The following is a 21,997-nucleotide window of genomic DNA, read 5'->3' on the forward strand; positions in this document are numbered from 1 at the left end:
TTTTTTTTTTACATAACTAAACTTCATGTTCACAGGTGTCACAGATTGACTTATTACTAAAGCAAAAGGTGTCTAACCGAGAAACTGTCCTTAAACAACCCAGAAGAACATGCACTTTAATAAACTACCCCAAAGGAAATCCTGACGTTTTGGGGAAGGTATGTTTATTGATGCAACTTACAATTCAACTCATTCTCTCCATTAGAGGTATTTTTGAGTTAATACTCTTAACTTCCAGCGAGTGTAGCCTGAGCCTTTTAAAAAAACAGAAATTATCACTTTACAGTTAAAACAAATGTTCAAATCTCAAGAACCACACGTTAATAGTAAACTGTAAATGGCAAACTGTTCAGTGCAAATAAATCTAAACACTGTTTGTGTCCATTTGATTCTAGGTCTTGTACTGGATTTTATAGGTCACAATAAACACAGTAATTATTATTTTTTGTAATGTTGTATAAACAGCTTAGAAATGTCAGTAATCATTTAAGCCGCACACATACTACCACCATCATCTTCATACAGCTGTAAGCTTTTTTATGAGTCTAAGTAGTTCTGTCTGTGTCACTTTTGTTGAAATATTAAAATTATTACAGTACAAATAAATAGTATACAAATAATACTTGCTGTCACTTTAACTGCACTAGACAGATGTCAGATGTCAATTCAAATGTGTTTGCCATCATGTAAGCTTTAATATGGAGTCTTCGAATACATTGCATGTTGCATAGATTAGGAATTGTTAATACAAATATGAGCAAGCATTGTTTGATGTCTAGAGGCATCAGTAAGATGCAACTGCAGAAACACATGGAGGTGTCACTAGAGTGTAAAGAGTTAGAGAGAAAGTAAATGTGTTTAAGATCGGGTATAAATATTGTTGTCACTTTTTTACTGTCCTGCTGCCTATCCCACTGACTGCTGATCATCGGCCTTCCTCTCTGCCAGTTGGACTATTCGTTCCCCCTTCCCCTGGGAGGACGAGCAGACAGAGTGTGTGTGTCACCATTTGGGCAGCTGTTAGAGTTTTTTTTTCATAATTTAGCCCTAATCCCATATCACATGGCTAATAGCACACTGCAGGGTTAAGTCTACAGTGGGAATCTGCAAGTGCATCACTCACTTCTGCAAGTGATTTAACTCCTCAAGCATACCATGCTCACTTAGAAGGTCGACTCCAATCTCCCCAGGGGACTTTTCCAGTGGACTGTGGGTTGAGAGCATAAACTCTCCCTTTGAAGACAGGTGAGCTAGTGATGCTTGTAACAAACTGAAATGCTGCCAGCCCAGCTAGCTGGAAGTTTGTAAATAATCATATGTCATTTGTGAATACTATTATGATCCATAGACTTTTGTTACAAATGTAAGAGAGCTATATGTTATGTGGATATTAAACTACTGTGACACCCGTGCACTGGCCCAGCAATCAAGGAGCCTCAGTCCTCACCACCAGCACCACAGTCTCATATAGGAGGAAAGGATAACAAATACACACAGTAAAGTGCAAATGTGAAATTGTTCGATCTCGCCGTTTGTTTTTACGTACGGGTTTGGAGCCGACCCTCAGCTCCGAGTCGGCCACATCGCAAGCTCTGCATCTAAGAGAAGCTCAAGGACCAGTTCCTATCCCATGATCCCCTGCTGCTATCCCCCAGATCTAGTTTGCCGCTGCAACAGGTCGCGTCAACGGAGAGCTTGGGCCAGTAAAATTTTACTCTCTCACGTTAAAAAAATAGCTTTTTTATTAATAAGTTAGTTTAAGAGTTGAGTGTGTGTGTTAGTTAGTTATATCCTATTAATATTAGTAGTTATAGTTGTAGGAGCGGCTGCTCATATGCAATAGGCTGTATTTTTCTGTCAGGGCTCTGGCAGAATTTTTTTCTATAATAATACTGTTTTTTGTAATATTAATCATATATATATATATATATATATATATATATATATATATATACATATTTACTCTTAGTGTGTTTTTGCAGTTATATTTACACCGATAGTTAGTGTGGTTTGCTGTGTTTTCTACATTAGCGTTATTAGTGTTGTTATTCTTAAACTTAGCTTGTAGTTATGTCTGAGAAAGCTAAATCAGGATTCAAGCACTGTCAATGTAGCCAGAAAATGTCCATTATGGACAATCATACTTCCTGCGTCTACTGTCTTGGCCCTCTCCACCTTCAGGAAGACTGTTCCATCTGTCATTCCTTTAGTGGAAGGGTCATGATGGAGAGACGCAGGAAGCTTATTGAGAGGGGCCTTCTAAAGCCCGATTTTCAAGAGGCCTTAGAGAAGGCCGACCAGGCATCGAAGTCTTCGAAGGGGTCGAAGACTTCGAAGGTATCAGAGCCCAAGTCTTCGGCTCCGAGCACCTCGATCAAGATTCGGTCGCCGGCTCCACAGACCTTGGAACCGAGCATTGAACGGTTGTCTCAAATCGAGGCCCAGGTCTTGGAGCTGGTGTCAGAGGTGCCTCCGTCTTCAATTCTTCGCTCGGTGACCTCTTCGGCCTCTTTGACCCGTTCTTCCAGGGCGATGTCCGACACCAATGTGGATCGAGTGGTACAGAAGCTTATGGAGAACACGGCTCTGTCCAAACTCATTGCAGTTTCGTCCCAGTTGGTTTCGAAACTTGAAGCCCTCCCTGTCCCACCCATAGATCCTCCCTCGAGACCCATCGGGTTTTCGGAGTCGGGAGTCGAGGATCTGATATTTGTTGATCCCCCGGTGCTGAAGCCTTCCTTAGTGCTATTGGCACCACTGACCTCGACACCCTCTGAGCCCGTCGAGGGGTCTCGGAGCCGACGGTCTCTCCTTGGTTCCGGGGTGGAGAGTCGGACTGAACTTTCGGTGCCGACTCTTCCCCTTTGGGGCCTCGGTGCAGATTAGCTTGGCTCCGTCCTCTGGATCGGAGCCCGTGGCTCTGGTGCCGGGGAAGCTGCCGTGTTCTTCGGATCTGGTGGAGTCCTTGGCCCGGAGCTCCGGTGTCTTCGATGCCATGAGGAAGGTCTTGTCTGGTCAGACACTCGCATCATCAGAATTCACTTCTCCTTCCCTGAAGGGACCATGTTCTGCTTCTGCGCCCTCGATCCCCACCAAGTGTAGAGACCTAATGCCTCAGTCAACCCCAGAGGGTGAACCCTGTTCCTTGGAAGCTTCACCAGATGTCCCCTTTGAGGAAATTCCGAGGAAGAGATTGTGCAAGAGGAGGCACATTGATTCCCCACAGGAATCATTGACATCGGACACCGACTTGGATGAGTCAGAGGGGACCCCATGGTCCTCCCCGAGGATGTCTCATTCGCTGACATCTTAGAAATTTTAAAACAGGGGTGGCTGGCAGACACTTGCCCCCACTGAGGACGAGTCGGTGTTGCTGAAGGCATTTGGGGCTCAACCTTCCTCTTCCTGGGTAACTCCGCCCTTCGACAAGCTAATGGATTTAATAGCTTGAAGGGCGTGGGAGGCCCCTGATACCGTAGAACCAGTCCCTCGAAGACCAAATAAATACATTACTGCCCCCCAAGATAAAGCTTACCTTACCAAGGGAGTCCCTGTTGATGCTATGGTGGTGGCGGCAGCCACCAAAAAGAAAATGTCCGAAGCATGTTCCTCTGTTCATCCTCCTAACAAGGATTCTAGGACTATGGACAGGTATGGGAAGTGCGTGTTTAGCTCAGCGACTTTTACCATGCGATCGCTGAACTACCTTACCCATTTTACGCGCCTTCAGAAAAATCTCATTAAAGAGTTGAGAGATACTCTCCAGGGTACCACAGATGCTGCTGTCTCAGACAAGGTGACAGCACAGCTTAACACCCTTACTTCAATAGTTAACTCGTCCATGAGGCTCATATCATATGCGGGCCGAAGGTTCGAGTAGGGCGGCAGCCTCAGCGATTGCTCTGCGGAGACAATCCTGGATGCAACTGTGCTCCTTTGCGGAAGCCTTTAAGTCTTCTTTTACTAATGCTCCCTTTGATGGTGCCTCCTTGTTTGGGCCCAAAGTGAAGGAGACACTCACAAGGTGCGAGCAAGAGGGAAAGACCCTGTCTGCCGTAGGGGTCTATTTTTCTGCCCCCTCTAGACCGTACCCCAAAGGGCAACGAGGCGGGAAAATGTGGTTCTGGAAGAGACTGGGATCTTTCCAGTCTACACCTAGTGATACCCCCTCCAGAGGCAGAGGAGTGGGAAGGAATGGAAGACGCTGCCCAGGCGGCAGACGGGGTTCGTTAAACCAGGGTGACAGGGATACCGCCCCTGGGAAGCCCTTCCAGCACTCCTGAGTGGAGGCCCGGCTGTCCTGCTCTGGAGGCAGTCACGGGTTGCTTGGATTTATACCCGGAGGCCTGGCTAAATCTCACATCAGATTCCTGGATAAAAAGCATAATAACCAGAGGATACGATATTCCCTTTCTAAACAGGCCACCCCCTCCCCCAAAAAAAGATTCCCAGATGTTCCACCCGCCCTGCGGGATCAAGCAGCCATAGAAATACAAAGGCTGTTAGAAAAGAGTCAACCAGCCAGTCCCGGCGGACCAAATAGGATCCGGAACTTACTCAAGGTTCTTTTTAGTTCCAAAGAAAACAGGGGACTGGAGGCCAATACTGGACCTCAGCAGACTCAACACCTTTGTGAAGAAGGAAAAATTCCGGATGGTCACGCTACAATCGATTATTCCGTTTCTTCAAACGAACAATTGGATGTGCTCTAAGGATGCGTACTACCACATAAAAATGGCCAGGCCATCCAGAGATCACCTGCGCTTCTGGCTGGGAGCCAGTCATTTTCAGTTTCGAGCTGTGCCCTTTGGCCTCACCTCAGCCCCCAGGGTGTTCACCAAGTGCATGGCAGTAGTGGCGTCTCACCTGAGACGGGGATTCCGAGTGTTTCCGTATCTGGACGACTGGCTCCTTACTGCCACCACCAAGCATCACCTAGTGCAAGCCAGGGACTATACGATCAACCTCTGTTCCAGCTTAGGAATAACAGTGAACTTCAAAAAATCTTCCTTGTCGCCCTCACAGCATATCTTATTCATAGGGGCGGAGTTAGATACTTCCGTAGCACAGATAAGACTTCCTCAGGCAAGAGTGTCAGCCCTGAGGGATCAGGTCTCTATTCTTCTTCAAAACAAAAAAGTCCCTGCAGTACAAGTATTGAAAGTATTGGGCATGATGGCAGCTACCCTTATTTCAGTTCCCCTAGGGAGAATGCACATGAGGATCCTCCAGTGGCTCCTGTTTGCTTAGTGGTCGTTCCAACAGTTACCTTTGTCTCACAGAATCTTAATCACGGAAACTTGCAAGTGGGACCTCCGTTGGTGGATAAACAATCAGGAACTGACGATGGGGCATCAGTTTGCACTCCCTGCCCCCATAGCCACAATAACCACAGACGCTTCCCTGATAGGGTGGGGGGGGACTTTCAAAGGGGAGAACAGTCCAAGGAGAGTGGTCGAAAATAGAGTACAACCTGCACATCAATGTCCTGGAGCTGAGAGCAGTGTTGGTGTTGCAACACTTTCACGACTCCTTACCTCTGGGAACAGTGGCATTTCAGACGGACAATATGTCAGTAGTCTGGTACATAAACAAACAGGGAGGAACCAGGTCTTACCCCTTATGCAGAGAGGCCCTGAGAATCTGGCAATGGGCTGTATCCACCGGACGCTTTCTAATAGCAACGCACATCCCGGGAACATCCATCGTCATAGAGGACAAGTTGACCAGAGCCATCCTGTTACCTCATGAGTGGTCCCTCAAGAATCAAGTTGCGGAGGACATCTTCCGCAGATGGGGCCAGCCTTCCTGCGATCTCTCTGCTTCCCCCTTGAACGCCAAATGCAGAAGCTACTTCACCCTACCAGATGCACTGGTACACGATTGGCCCCCGGGTCTCCTCGATGCCTTCCCTCCTGTTCCATTAATTCCCAAATTTCTACAGAAAGCCAAAGGTCTGGGAAGGACGATCATCTTGATAGCACCATTTTGGCCTCGACAGATCTGGTTTCCCTTTCTTCAAGCTCACCAGATGGAGGAACCTTGGACTCTGGACCCAGTGCCAGACCTGCTGACCCACTCGTCAGGAGTTCCTCACCCGTCTCTTCAATCCCTCAAACTGACAGCTTGGCTGCTCCACTTCCCAACCTAGCCAGGTCAGACCTTTTATCCCCGGCAGTGCAGCACATTTTAGTTTCTTCCCACAAAGCCTCCACAAGAAAGCTGGATAGGAGCAAGTGGAAACGTTTTGCGTGTTGGGCCTCCAGACAGGGTATAGACCCTTTAGTGGCCCCTATTCACAAAATTTTAGAATTTCTTTCCACACTCATCAAGGGTCCTCGACGTCCACAATAAGAGTTCAACTAGCTGCCATATCAAATTTTCATGTGGGTGAAGGTGGAACTACAGTTATGTCCCACAGACTTTGTAGAGCATTTATGAAGGGTACATTCCATCTCAGGCCACCCATACGAAACCCGGTGTTTCCCTGGAATTTGAATCTAATGCTGTCTCAACTTATGTTGGAACCGTTCGAGCCAGCTTCGACGTGTCCACTTAAGTATCTATCCTGGAAAACCCTGTTTCTGGTGGCAATCACTTCAGCTCGCAGAATCTCGGAACTACAGGCATTGTCGATTAGACCCCCGTATATAGTCTTTCACCCTGACAGGGTCACCTTGCATACTAATCCATCCTTTCTGCTGAAAGTATGTTCAGTATTTCACATTAATCAATCCATTGAGCTTCCCACTTTTTTCAGGAACCATTCTAGTAAACTGGAATACATGTTACACAAATTGGACGTCCACAGACAGTTGAAATTTTATCTGGACAGAACCAAGGAATGTAGGAAATCAGATAAGCTTTTTGTTTCCTTTGCAGAAAATAAGAATGGACTGGCAGTGACAAAATGCACGCTATCTAAGTGGCTGTCAGACTGTATACATTTTGTCTATTCATCCTCCAAGCAGTCTCTTCCGTTCAAACCTAGAGCTCATTCTACCAGGGCTGTGTCCACTTCTCTGGCCCACGCCGATCGTTTACCGTTGGATACCATATGTACAGCAGCTACTTGGGCCAAACCTCATACATTTATTACGCACTACAAAGTGGACAGGACCTCCAGGGACAGGACTTTCTTTGGTTCTACGGTTCTCAGGAATGTTCTTCCGTGAGCCACCCAGGGTTACGGTGCTGGGGACGCTACCCATACGTAAGAACAAACGGCGAGATCGAACAATTTCATATAAAGAAGTTATGTTCTTACCATAACATTCCATGTGAATTGTTCATCTCGCCTTTGCTCTTACAATCCCTCCCTCCATCCCCCTCCACGTTCTGTAAGAACGGTTATGACTGGCGTCTGGTTACTTTCTTTGGGTTGCCTGGCACTATCTGCTTCCTTTAGGTGTACTTTTTTCTGTATGCCTTTCTGTATATAATTTGAGTATTCAATCTTGTGTGGATGAGAGAGTTGGCAAGGGGTTACTTATGTTGGTGAAGTCTGGTTTCTTAGCAAACTAGATCTGAGGGATAGCAGCAGGGGATCATGGGATATGAACTGGTCCTCGAGCTTCTCTTAGATGCAGAGCTGGCGATGTAGCCGACTCGGAGCCGAGGGTTGGCTCCAAACCCGTACGTAAGAACAAAGGCGAGATGAACAATTCACATGGAACGTTATGGTAAGAACATAACTTCTTTTTTTCCCTTATGAGCACATGGAGATCACAGTCAGTCCAGGGCTGGTCGCTCCCTTGCTCCCCAGGTCCCCAGTAAGACTCCCCACTTGCACAGCTATAGGGTCCAGATCTCAGCCTAGTGGTCAAGCTAAAACCTCTAGCACCCTCTCTGTTCAACTAGTGCTTCGTGTCCCTGCCCAAGTAGCTGACACGCACACACACACACACGCACGCGCACTTTGAGAAGAGGTTATACAACCACACAGACACTCCTGGGAAAGGCTGGCACAGGTTCTCCAGTTGTGCCCCTTTCTCCCTGACTATACGGTAGTTCCACTGGCCACCACCCACTAATACTTATCAGCTACTCAAAGGCCCTTAAAAGGGTGTCCAATTATTACTGTGCAATATTATTATCCAATTGGTAAGTGTGACTAATCAGTCAAAGTTTATTTGGAGTGACTTGGACAGTAAACTCTATAAATATACAATGTACTCTAGTGCTTAAATTATCTCCACACAAACCAGCCACAATTAAAAGGTTTTAAAATATTTAATAGTAAATAATTAAAACCACAAGACAATACTTTCTGCTATACAGTGCTAGACAGGAGCTCAGAGATCACACAGAAATACTTAAAATAATTCAGTAGTACAGTTCTGACATCACAGAAAAACACTTAGTCTTGTCTTTCTAATTTCTAGCTATTCCTAAAAGAAAACACCTTTCTAAAATAACTTACATAAGACAACAGGCAGAGTGCTGTGAGTTGGATGATCAAGACAAAAATGCTTAATGCCTTCTGGTTCTCTCTGTTTAAATTGAAACTGCAGTTCTGATAAAACATTATATAATTTCACACTTTTCTGGTGTTCCCAGGCTGATAGAAACTGCATTTACATTCTTTTACACTTAGAGCAATAAAGGACATTTCATATGTAAATTCTGGTCATTAACTTTAGCCTTAAAACAATAGGCAGGAAGCCTTTATCTAGCCCGGCCAGAGCCGAATTGCAAACATCAAAGGTAGTCATGAAAATTAATTTTAATTTCAAAGGACCAACAAGAAATGCTTCACTTAGCTTTCTTTACAGCGGAGGGCAATGTTGCCACATTGTTTTAAGTTCAATATTTCACAACATATTCTTTAATTTAAGAAGCAAGAATGCATTTCAACATTTCACAGTATTTACAAATGAAGGAATTATGTACCAAATTCTGTTTGACTAGGCTGGCAGCCTTCACACATCTCTACCAGTCTTCACCCCCCCCCCCTCGAAACTCAAACTAGTTTTTCAAGTGACCCTTGAGAAACGCCACTTGAGAGGGTTAGGTCTGTCTGAGTATACCTACCCCACTCCCTGTCTTGAGAGCCCATCTGCATTGTCATTGCTACTCCCACTGTGGTGCTGCACTGACATATATGCTTGCAACCCCAGGCTCCATTTTAGCAACTTGGCATTTTGCTGACCGTCTCTGTTTAACCATGTTAGGGGGTTCTGATCCATCATAACAGTGAATTTCCTTCCATACAGATAAGGCTGAAGTTTCTGCAGTGCCCACACTATGGCTAGACATTCCTTTTCTACAGCTGCATAGCATTCTTCCCTGGGTTGGAGTTTACAACTGAGATAAATCACTGGGTGCTCTTCCCCTCTGAGGAAATCTGGCTAAGTACAGCCCCCACCCCATGGTTTGATGCATCCACCTGCACAGCAAATTCTTTGCTGTAATCTGGACTGGCTAACACAGGGGGTCCACCCAAAGCTTCTGGAATGCCTGCTCACATGCTGGGGACCACACTACCTTATCTGGCCTGTTCTTCCATTTCAGGTTTGTGAGGGGAGCAACTATGGTATTATAACTGGGGACGAACTTTCTATAGTACCCTGCTGTCCCTAAAAATGCCCTCACCTGCTTTTTAGTAACAGGTGCAGGTCATGCCTGAATGGCTTCCACTTTGCCAGGTCTGGCCTTATCTTACCACTCCCCACTCTATGTCCTAAGTAGGAGACCTCTGCCATACCCACCTGACATTTGCTCAGCTTAATGGTCAACCCTGCCCTCTGTAGTCTGCCCAGCACCTCCCTGACATGCTGAAGGTGCTCTGGCCAGGAATGTCTGTAGATTGCAATATCATCTAGGTAAGCAAGGGCAAACCCTCCTGCTCCTGCTAGGATATGATCTACCTGCTCTGGAAAGTCGCTGGGGCATTCTTCATCCCAAAAGGCATCTTTGTGAACTCCTACAAGCCAAAAGTAGTCGCAAATGCTGACTTCTCTCTAGCACTGGGAGTCAAGGGCACCTGTAGTAACCCTTGGTAAGATTGATAGTTGTAAGATACTTAGCCCCACCCAGCTACTCTAGGTTCCCATCTGTCCTAGGCATGGGGTAAGCATCCGACTCTGTGTGACTATTTAATTTCCTGTAGTCCACACAGAACCTGGTGCTGCCATCCTTCTTTGGCACCAGCACACTGGAGATGCCCATGGACTGTTGGACTCTTGAATCACCCCTAGTTCCAACATCTCCTATACCTCCTTCCTCAGAGTGTGTTTGACTCTCTCAGGCACTCTATAAGGGGCCTGCCTAATAGGCCTTTGGGGTCCTGTATCCACATGGTGCTGCACCAGGTGGGTGCACCCTGGTTTCCCAGTGAACATGTCCTCAAATTCCTGCAAAACTGCTTGAATTTCTCAAACCTGGGTAGGAGATGGCTGCGGAGACATTGCCACTCCTTCCACTGAGGTGTCAGCCCGAGCCTCACTGAGGAGATCAGTCTCCAGATCTCCCTCTGACTCCTCCTGCAATCCACTGCAAATGCTCAGCACAAGGGCCTCCCTATCATGGTAAGGTTTCATCATGTTAACATGGTACAGTTTGTGCCTCTTCCGTCTGACTAGCAGTTCCACCATGTAATTAACATCCCTTACCTTTCTTACCACCTTGTAGGGACCCTCCCAAGCTGCTTGCAGCTTGTTGTGTCTGACAGGAATGAGAACCATTACCTGCTGCCCCACAGCATACTCTGTAGCTCGAGCACTCCTGTCATACCACACCTCTTTCTGTTGTTGGGCTTCTGCCAGGTTCTCCTGGGCCAAGTCCATGAGTTCCCTGAGCCTTGTCCTGAGGTTTAGGATGTATGCCACAACAGACTCCTTGCGAGACTTGTACTCACCTTCCCACTCATCTGGAATTAAATCTAGAGGTCCCCTCACCCTGTGCCCATACAGCAGCTCAAAGGGTGAAAAACCTGTGGATTCCTGGTGAACTTCTCTGTAAGCATAAAACAGCTGGGGAAAATATTTGTCCCACTCCCTTTTAAACTGATCTGCAAATGCCCGTAGCATGGACTTGATTGTAGAGTTTAACCTCCCAACAAGACTATTAGTCTGGGGATGGTAGGGGATGGTCTTCGTGTGCTTCACCCCACAGGACTTCCACAGACAAATCAGCAGGTCTGGCATGAAATTGGCACCTCTGTCAAGTCAGTATTTCTTTTGAGAAACCTACCCTGCTGAAAATCTCTAACAAAGCATCTGCCACCTTCTCTGCCTCAATGGAGGACAAAGCCATTGCCTCAGGGTATCGTGTAGCATAATCCACTACCACTAGGATATACTTTTTCCCTGTGAAACTTGGGGTACTCAGAGGACCCACAATATCCATAGCTACCCTCTGAAATGGCTCCTCAATCATAACAAAGACATCAAAGGAGTTCTCACCTTGTCTCCTGCCTTGTCTACCTTTTGGCACTGCTCACAGGTCCTGCAGTACCCTGTTACATCTCTGGAAATTCCAGGCCAATAGAGGTTCTGCATAATATGCCTCTTTGTACGTTTTATGACCATATGACCTGCAAAGGGAATGTCATGGGCTATGGCTAGAAGTGCCAGACGGTAGGCTCTAGGCACTACCAACTGCTGTACGCTTTCACCTTCTAGCCCTCCCTCAGGGTTCCACTCTCTGTCAAGTAACCTTTTGTTCCAGTATACAGATTCCCCATTTCCTTGAGAATCAGGTGCCTCCATAGCTAACTGCTTCAGGCCTTGCAATGTAGGGTCTGAGAGCTGAGCCTGTCTCAACTCTCTTTGTAACCCTTCCTAGCTCCCCTTCCACAGGAAGTCTGGCATCCTCTGACAGTGGTGCCTCACTGTCAGCCTGGGTACTACTATTCACCTATACCTTTGCAGTCACTCTGTCCAAGGGACCATCAGTACCCACAAGCAGCTGTAGCTCACATTCAGTTTCACTGCTACAGAGTAGCTCCCTCCCTGAAGTAACCACCTCACCAGTCTTGGCTGCAAGTATGCAATCTGTTGGGGTCTCCCCCAGGCTGCCAGACCCACATGCTTGTCTCCAGTCCTGACTGTGTTTAACTGCACAAGCACAGGGTACTGCACTATCAGAATCATTCCCTATCAGGACATCTACTGGTATATCCTCAAACACACCTACTTGCTGGCTTCTTTTTCCACCCTCCCAGTCTAGGTGAACCCTAGCCAGTGGTATTTGGAATGGGATTCCTCCTAAAGCCCTGACTGGAGTAGACTGCTCAGGCAAATAGTGCTCCTCTGTAACCATTGCAGGCTTTATAATGGTTATATTAGAGGCTTTGTCTCTCGTGGCAATGGCCTCTATGCCATTCACTACAATAGGATATTTAGCCTCTGGTGGTAGTTTGGTACCCTTGTTGTCCCAAGACAACCTACTGTTGACATTTTGTCTTTCCGACTTAGTGATTCCCTTACCTTTTGTTCCCCACCTTACCTCTGTGGACATCTGTATGCCACATTGCCCCACTGGTTGCATTCAGAACATTTAACCCTAGCTCCTTGACATGTACCTGGACTAGTGGCTTCCCCTGCTACTGGCAGATTCTGTTGGAGCAGTCTGTGCTGCCCACCATGGGTTCCTTTAGACCCATGAGTACTACTGGGGGTCCCCTTCCTGTGCAGGGCTGCCCTGCTTGCCAGGTATAGGTCTCCCTTCTTCCCCAAATTATCTGAAGTAGCACATTGTCAGTCAGCTAACCAGATCCTAAATATCCACACCTACAGCTACTACATTAGAATTCACTTTCCTCCTCAATGAATTAGTGTACCATTAGACATACTGACTTTAAGTATTACTAAGTGAATTTGTTTATACAGTACACTACCTGAAGGGTGTTCTTAAGTCTTAAACATTGATGTAAACGCTGCACTACCTTAAATCAGATGCTCCATATGAGTGGTCATTTAATGTAGTATTTTTAATGCTTGAGTCTTTAATTTTCTTAACACTCCCACATATTTACTACGTCCAAGGTCCTTGCTAAAACCCACTACACAAGATGTTGAAATTATTCCATCTGGGTACAACATCTTGAGACAAGACCGCAAAGTAAAAAAAGGAGGGGGTGTTGCTATCCTCTATAAAGAAGGGCTACAAATATCTATACTAGATCTTGGTTCCTCTTCTAAAAACAATGCAGAAATCATTAGCACAAAACTTCAACTTAATCCCAGCAAATCCATAAATATAGGATGTATCTACTTACCCCCTGGTAACATCACCACTCTGAAAGGTATCCTTGCTGAACTCTCCACAAAAATTCCCCAAGAGACAATAATTCTTGGACACTTTTATATAGACTGGAAGGACTGCTCTACTGAATCACCAACCTCCCATATTAACCTTAATGGCTTCTCACAAACAATTAACTCCCCAACCAGAATTAATAAACCCAATAACAAAGAATCCATCCTAGACTGGATTCTAATAAATAATCACCAGCAACTCTATAATGTAGGGACCCTCGCTGACGATGTAAGTGACTATTCTGTCACTTACATAATCAGGCAAAGGTTGAGCTCACACAACCCAACCATATATAAAACAATAAGAAGCAACAGAAACTTTAACCCCAATAACTTGTAAGCTGAACTAAAAGAATGTGACTGGTCACCTATAAAATACCTGCCACTTGACGAAGGAACAAACTACTTTAACTCAAAATTCTTAACAATCCTTAACCACCATGCACCAAAGCGTTCCATCAAAATTAAATCTAAACCCGCCCCATGGCTTACAAAGAAAACCAGGCAGAAAATTCAACAGAGAAATAAAGTTTGGGCACTATGGAGAACAACTAAAAACCTCATAGACCAACAACAATTCAGGCAAAAAAGAAATGAGACTAAGAAAGTTATACTCAAAGATAAAAAAAAACTTTTACTTCCACATCCAACAGACCAACCAAAATAATTCACAAAAGTTCTGGGCTAGCATAAACAGACTACTTCAACCAGGCCAATCCACACCACCACCCCCTATAGGATCAAATTCCGACAATCCAAAGCAAACTGCTAATGCTTTTAATACCTTCTTCACTGAGACCATCCAAACACTTGCTAATCAACTAACAGCCGATAGCTCTTCCCTTCCCACCAATACTACTAGCTCTCTCCCAACTCTAAACCTGCAACCTGTCCCAACTTCCCTCATCTGCAACCTCTTAAGTAAACTAAAACCTACTACCCCCTCAGCTGACCAGCTACCTGCTGAATACCTGCAAAAGACAGCCAAAGTCATAGCTTATCCTGTATCACTGCTGATAAATAGAACCATACAAGAAAGCACTATTCCCACCATCTGGAAAATCTCCTGCATTATCCCCCTACACAAGGGTGGAAACTCCAAAGAATATTCTATCGTCCCATAGCTCTACTTTCCCCATTAGCTAAAATAATGGAAAAGTGCATCCACAGAGAGTTACTAGACCGCGTACTACAGAACAATTTATTGGCCAAATATCAACATGGCTTCAGGCCTTTCCACAGTACAACTGCACTCCTGTCCTTCACTGACAGCATCAATAAAAACCGTAATAACAATATTCTCTCTTCAGTACTTTTCTTCAACTTTTCAAAAGCATTTGACATGGTCAACCACCACTTACTTCTCAATATTCTAAAATCCTTCTCTCTGGACATAAAGACTATAAAATGGTTCCAGTCCTACCTTGATAATAGACAGCAGGCAGTGCTATTGGACAACAACCTCGCATCCCATCTCCCAGGGCTCTATATTGGGCCCCCTCCTTTTCTCAATATTTATCAATGACCTCAACCTAGCTATTCCTTTAACTAACTGAGTACAATACGCAGATGATTCAACAATAATCTGCTCAGCTAAATCTCAATCCCAACTCAGACAATGTTCAGTAAAACAGAAAATTGGTTTCTACAAACCTGCCTCCTCTTGAACCCCCCCAAAAAAACAAATTCCTCCTCTTCACTCCTACTCTTAAATCACTCCCAATGAACTTTTCAGTTTTATCCAATAATGGTACACTCATATCTCCCGATCCAACAACTAAACTTCTAGGGGTAATCGTTGATAACAACCTGAACTTTGAAACCCATATCAACAATACCATAAAAACTGTCAACAGGAAACTAAGCTCCCTCTATGGGATAAAACCCTTTCTCTCCCCACTAGCCAGAAACACTAATGCCTATTCTCACCTTATCTCCACACTTCTTTATGCTTCTTCCATATATGCTAACTTGTCAAAAAAAAAAACCTTAAGCTAGCCAACGCTTACAATAGCATTGCCAGATTTGCTACTTCTTCCTCCTTTAGGACCCATCACTGCCATAATCTGAAACAATTATGCTGGTTAGAGCTTCTGAATCAGATTCACTTTAAACAACTCACCATTGCACACAAAACCCTTTTCCAACCTACCAATATCCCAATACTTGCTTGTCTCATTACTCAATATAAGAACCTTTCAACTTTACGCTCATCTAATAAACTACTTGTGTCAACATGTAAATTTAATAACATGGCAGGAGATGCTCTGTTCTCAAATGCAGTTGGAAAGTATTGATACCAACTCCCCCATGAACTTACATCACTGTCTTCATTTACACTTTTTAAACACAATCTGAAACTCTATCTTAAAACCCATTGGTTATGTCCCTGTACAAATCCAAACTAATCTCATACTATATCCCAAATACCCTCTCTTAAGACCTAATTCCTGCTCTATCTGTGTCTTTTTAGATCAAGGCCTATCCTTGGCAAAAACATATCTTATCCTAATAGAGATAATTTAAAATACCTAGTTAAATTCTTCTGCATATAATTCTAAAGAATCCTACCTAAGGCAGGCAACAAGTAATGTTTAATCTATGAGCATTGCTGAACTGTTGAAACTTGAAGTATGCATTTGTTTAACAATTACTTTCTAGTTACTAATGAAGTCTTGTACATAAAGTCTAAAATATCTTATCTAATGCATCTAACATGTTTTTTGTATAAACTGTTGAGATTCCAGAACTGTTTAAAATTTGTAGTATTTAACTGTTTAAGAACTAGTATCTGTATGTTAGTAGTCTAGTAATCTCTTGGAGCTTATCTCCCCGGGACTCTACTGAAAATGGACATAAATCCAGTTAGACTATCCCGGTCAACAAATGTAAAATAAAATAAATAAATAAAGTAATAAATCCTGATGTCCTCAGTCGAAGTGCTAAGGGCTTGTTCCCTCTCCAAAAGGTCTGCCAGCCCTTCAAAAGTGGTGACCTGACATCCACTCACCCACCTATGGAAATTAGTGCTCAATTCAGCAAAATATTCGCACACACTTTCATCTGCCTTGCATCTATGCTCACAAAAAGTTTTTCCTATACGTTTCAGGTGTTGGCTTAAACAGTTCTAAAAGACTATTATTTACAGCAGTATAATCAAAACATGCAACTTCAGACATTTTGGACAGAACAGTTACAGCTTTACCATGGAGTAAGGGGGTCATGAACCGTACCCGGAGCCCTTGGTCAACTTCATACACTTTACATACCCTCTCAAACATATGAATGAAACTACCAAAATGTACACGGACTCCTTGCACCAACAAAACCACCAGATAATTAAAATCTGAACGCAAATTTATTATTTTTAACAAGCGTTTTCGCCACTAAATAGTGTGGCTTCTTCAGAGAAACACATTGACAATAATGTCATTTGCACGCTCAATTTAAATAAGAAGCTTAGAAGAAATGACATCACATTAATTAAAAACCATTCTGTACAAGTCTGCATGGAATTAATGTAATACATAAATCTTGTTACAGAAATAGTATAACCCAGTGATAACTTATTATCACAAATTAGGTTCAATCACCAAAGAATGAATTGTACAAACATATATGTAAAAACAGTTGTAACTGTTTAGGCAGTAAAATACAATTCATTCTTTGGTGATTGAACCTAATTTGTGATAATAAGTTATCACTGGGTTATACTATTTCTGTAACAAGATTTATGTATTACATTAATTCCATGCAGACTTGTACAGAATGGTTTTTAATTAATGTGATGTCATTTCCTCTAAGCTTCTTATTTAAATTGAGTGTGCAAATGACATTATTGTCAATGTTTTTCTCTGAAGAAGCCACACTATTTAGTGGCGAAAACGCTTGTTAAAAATAATAAATTTGCGTTCAGATTTTAATTATCTGGTGGTTTTGTTGGTGCAAGGGAGTCCGTGCACATTTTGGTTCTTTCACAGTGGTCTTGGTTTTGTCGTTTTTTACTTATATGAATGAAACTATCAAAATTATCCCCCTCTTTAAACTATGAAAGAAATTTACTGAACTTGTGTGCTTCTGGGGTTCAGTTATTTCCTTCCCCATTACCTCCATGACTCTGGTGAAGAGTCAACATCTCCTTCTCATGCTGCCTCTGTCTTTCCTTTTCCTCAGTTTCCAGACATAACTGTTTCTCGTTCTCCTCGGCCTGTAGACTCCTCAGTCTCTCAGCTGCTTCTGTTTCCAAATGCCTGGCCTCCAACTCAAGTCTCTTTAGCTCCAGCTGGATTTTTAAGTCCACTGCAGAAAGATTGAGCTGTCCATTCTTTGAGGGTATTATATCTCCACTGCCAATCTGATTGTCCTCCTTGTTGCTGTTTTTTGATGTAGCTGTAACCAAGGCTGCAATCAGGTCTGCCTTAGTCAGATTTTCATGCACCAGTTCCCTAGCCTGGCACATATCCGCCTGCTGGCTCCTTGTCAGCTTTCCATACTCCTCTGCTGACATGCTGCCTGCTCACCCTGACTAACTAAGCTAACAAAAGAAATAAAACTATTATGATCTGAACTCTTGAATAGTCACTGCATGGCTGTTTGAGTACAAAACACCTTCAAAGCTCACTGTACACAAGCTTACAGGGTTCACTCTACCCACACCACTACAAACCAATTACTATTTGCCAACTAATTAAAATGTGATGTGGATATCCCACCGCTGCCAAACAATATGCGAGGATATCCCAACCACTGCCACCAATTAATATGTGAGGATGTCCCAACCACTGCCACCAATTATGTGATGCCTGTTCCCTGGCCCAGCAATCAAGGAGCCTCAGCCCACACCACCAGCACCAGAGAAGGCGTCTCGTATAGAAGGAAAGGATAACAAATGCAGTAAAGTGCAGTTTCCCCTAAGAGCACACAGAGATCACAGTCAATCCGGGGCTGGTCGCTCCCTTGCTTTCCAGGTCCCCAGTAAGACTCCCCACTGGCACAGCTATAGGGTCCAGATCTCAGCCTAGTGATCAAGCTAAAACCTCTAGCACCCTCTCTGTCCAACCAGTGCTTCGTGCCCCTGCCCAAGTAGCTGACACACACACACACACACACACACACACACACACACACACACACACACACACACATGCACTTTGAGAAGAGGTTATACAACCACAGACACTCCTAGGAAAGGCTGGCACAGGTTCTCAAGCTGTGCCCCTTTCTCCCAGAGTATATGGTAGTTCCACTGGTCACCACCCATTAGTACTTATTAGCTACTCAAAGGCCCTTAAAAGGGTGTCCAGTTATTACTGTGCAATATTATTATCCAATTGGTAAGTGTGACTAAGTCAAAGTTATTTGTAGTGACTTAGACAGTAAACTCTGTAAATATGCAATGTACTCTAGAGCTTCACTTATCTCTACACAAACCAGCCACAGTTTAAAGGTTTTAAATTATTTAATAATAAATAATTAAAACCACAAGACTATACTTTCTGCTACACAGTGCTAGACAAGAGCTCAGAGATCACACAGAAATACTTAAAATAATTCAGTAGTACAGTTCTGTCATCACAGAAAAACACTTAGTCTAGTCTTTCTAATTTCTAGCTATTCCTAAAAGAAAAAACACTTCTAAAATAACTTACATAAGACAAGAGGCAGAGTGCTGTGAGTTGGATGATCAAGACAAAAATGCTTAATGCCTTCTGGTTCTCTCTGTCTAAATTGAAACTGCAGTTCTGATAAAACATTACATCATTTCACACTTTCCTGGTGTTCCCAGGCTGACAGAAACTGCATTTACATTATTTTACACTTAGAGCAATAAAGGACATTCCACGTGTAAATTCTGGTCATTAACTTTAGCCTTAAAACAATAAGCAGGAAGCCTTCATCTAGCCCGGTCAGAGCTGAATTGTAAACATCAAAGGCAGTCATGAAACTAATTTTAATTTCAAAGGACCAACAAGAAATGCTTGACTTAGCTTTCTTTACAGCAGAGGGAAATGTTGCCACATTGTTTTAAGTTCAACTATGAACTAATAAAACCATCAAAAAAGCAATATCTGTGAAATTTGCCTTAAGTGGGTTTGTTTTCATGTGATGGAAAGAACTAAGGTGAAATCAGATATAAAGATAAAGAACAAAGGTGGGGTCCTAGACCTTGATGGGAGATGATCACAGTAAGACTCCATATTACTAAAAACTGGAATAGTGATTTCTTCCATATCACTGTCATCTTTTCTTTCTTACAGATTTCATTCAATAAATGAAGACATTTGGACACCTGTGGTATAACTGGTGATTTCGAGTGCCTGGTGACCACCTTTTTAGCTGTCTACTTACTTCTTTCAGCTGGACCCATTAGGGGTCGCCACAGCAGATCATCTGTTTCCATTTCTTCCTGTCCTCTGCATCTTGCTCTGTCACACCAACCACCTGCATGTCCTCCCTCACCACATCCGTAAACCTTATCTTAGGCTTTCCTCTTTTCCTGTTAACTGGCAGCTTCATCCTTATCATCTTTTTCCCAATATACTCTGCATCCCTCCTCAGCACATGTCCAAACCAATGTAATCTTGCCTCTCTGGCTTTGTCTCCAAACCTTCCAACTTGGGCTGACCCTCTAATACACTTATTCCTAATCCTGTCCACCCTCGTCGCACCCAGTGCAAATCGTAATATCTTTAACTCTGCCATATCCAGCTCTGACTCCTGCCTTTTTGTCAATGCCACTGTCTCCAATCCATATAACATAGCTGACCTCACTACACTCTTGTAGACCTTCCCTTTCACTCTTACTGGTACTCGTCTGTCACAAATCCCTCCTGACACTCTTCTCCACCCACTCCATCCTGCCTGTACCCTCTTCTTCACCTCTCTTCCACACACACTATTACTCTGAAGTGTTGATCCCATGTATTTAAACTCATCCACCTTCGCCACCTCTACTTCCTGCATCCTCGCCATTCCTCTAGCTTCCCTCTCATTCACACACATATATATTCTGTCTTAGTCCTGCTGACCTTCATTCCTCTTCTCTCTAAAGCATATCTCCACCTCTCCAGGGTCTCCTCCACCTGTTCCCTACTCTCACTACAGATCACAATGTCATCTGCAAACATCATAGTCCACGGGGGCTCCTGTCTGATCTTGTCTGGCAACCTGTCCATCACCATTGCAAATAAGAAAGGGCTTAGAGCTGATCCTTGATCTAATCCCACCTCCACCTTAAACGCATCCATCACTCCCACTGCAGACCTCACTGCTGTCACACTACCCTCGTACATATCCTGTACCACTCTTACATACTTCTCTGACACTCCCGACTTCCACATACAATACCACAACTCCTCTCTAGGCACCCTGTCATATGCTTTCTCTAAGTCCACAAAGACACAATGCAACTTCTGACCTTCTCTGTACTTCTCCATCTACACTCTCAGAGCAAACATCGCATCTGTAGTGCTCTTGCCTGGCATGAAACCATACTGCTGATCACTAATCATCACGTTCCTTCTTAACCTAGCTTCCACTACTCTTTCCCATAATTTCATACTGTGACTGATCAATTTAATTCCTCTTTAGTTACTACAGCTCTGCACATCACCCTTATTCTTAAAAATCGGTACCAAAACACTTTTTCTCCATTCCTCAGGCATCCTCTCACTTTCCAAGATTTCATTAAACAATCTAGTCAAAAACTCCACTGCCATTTCACCTAAACACCTCCGTGCTTCCACAGGTATGTCATCTGGACCAACAGCCTTTCCATTCTTCATCCTCTTCATAGTTGTCCTTACTTCCTGCTTGCTAATCAGTTGCACTTCAAGATTCACTATCACCACATCATCCAACCTTCTCTCGCTCTTATTCTCTTTATTCATCAGCCCCTCAAAGTACTCTTTCCATCTGCTCAACACACTCTCCTCGCTTGTGAGTACGTTTCCCTCATTATCCTTTATCACCCTTACATGCTGCACATCTTTACTAGCTCGGTCCCTCTGTCTAGCCAATCGGTGCAGCACCTTTTCTCCCTCCTTAGTGTCCAGCCTTTCATACGCATTATCCTTAGTCTTCACCACCTCTCTCTTTGCCATGCACCTCATCTCCTTATACTCTTGTCTACTTACTTTATCTCTCTGACAATCCCACTTCTTCTTCGCCAACTTCTTTCTCTGTATACTAAGCGTGGGGCTTGTAAGTCTGGAAATAGCCCATATAGTATCAAATAATTCCTCTTGGCTTCTGGGACTTCGAACCATTTCTTAATTTCCTTCCAAAACTGCACCCAAAATTTTTGCAGTTGCGAACTAGCTAAGAAGGTATGCTTCCATGTTGCAGGATATTGAGTTGGACCACATCTCTAGCATGGTGAACTGTACTGTACATCGTGCACTGTAATTTTATCTGGTGCTGTGAGCAAATCATGCATGCCTTTCTGTGCAAAAAACTTCTATGTTGGTGAAGTTATGTTTACGGGATGCCTAAGTAGTCATACAAGGTGCTTATCAAGATCTCCCCCAGGTCTCAATGGGAAATTGGCTTTGTATTCCTGCAGCAGATTGTAGTATTTTTAGCCATTGTCGCCATTAATGTGGATGTGGATGCCATTAAAACAGTAAAATGCTTACTCTCCATCAGAGCGAGAAGCAGTTGAGGAAGGTATGAGTTTAGTTTAATGCTTTAATTGTAGGGAAAAACAGAATGTAACTGTAAGTAATGAATCTAAT

At 43.8% G+C, this 21,997-nt stretch overlaps 1 protein-coding gene across 1 annotated transcript in view; it reads left to right on the top strand.

Moving 5' to 3' along the window:
• Positions 1–21,997, top strand: part of SMCHD1 (structural maintenance of chromosomes flexible hinge domain containing 1) — a 3,546,415-nt gene that overhangs the window by 2,953,021 nt on the left and 571,397 nt on the right. Inside the window, exon 41 of the mRNA XM_044065561.1 lies at positions 36–158. Within this exon, the coding sequence (XP_043921496.1) occupies positions 36–158 (123 nt within the window). The remainder of the gene's footprint in view (positions 1–35; positions 159–21,997) is intronic.

Source organism: Protopterus annectens, chromosome 3.part0 (assembly GCF_019279795.1).
Source record: "Protopterus annectens isolate FY-2018-M chromosome 3.part0, PAN1.0, whole genome shotgun sequence".
In the NCBI taxonomy this organism is placed as follows: Eukaryota; Metazoa; Chordata; order Ceratodontiformes; family Protopteridae; genus Protopterus; species Protopterus annectens.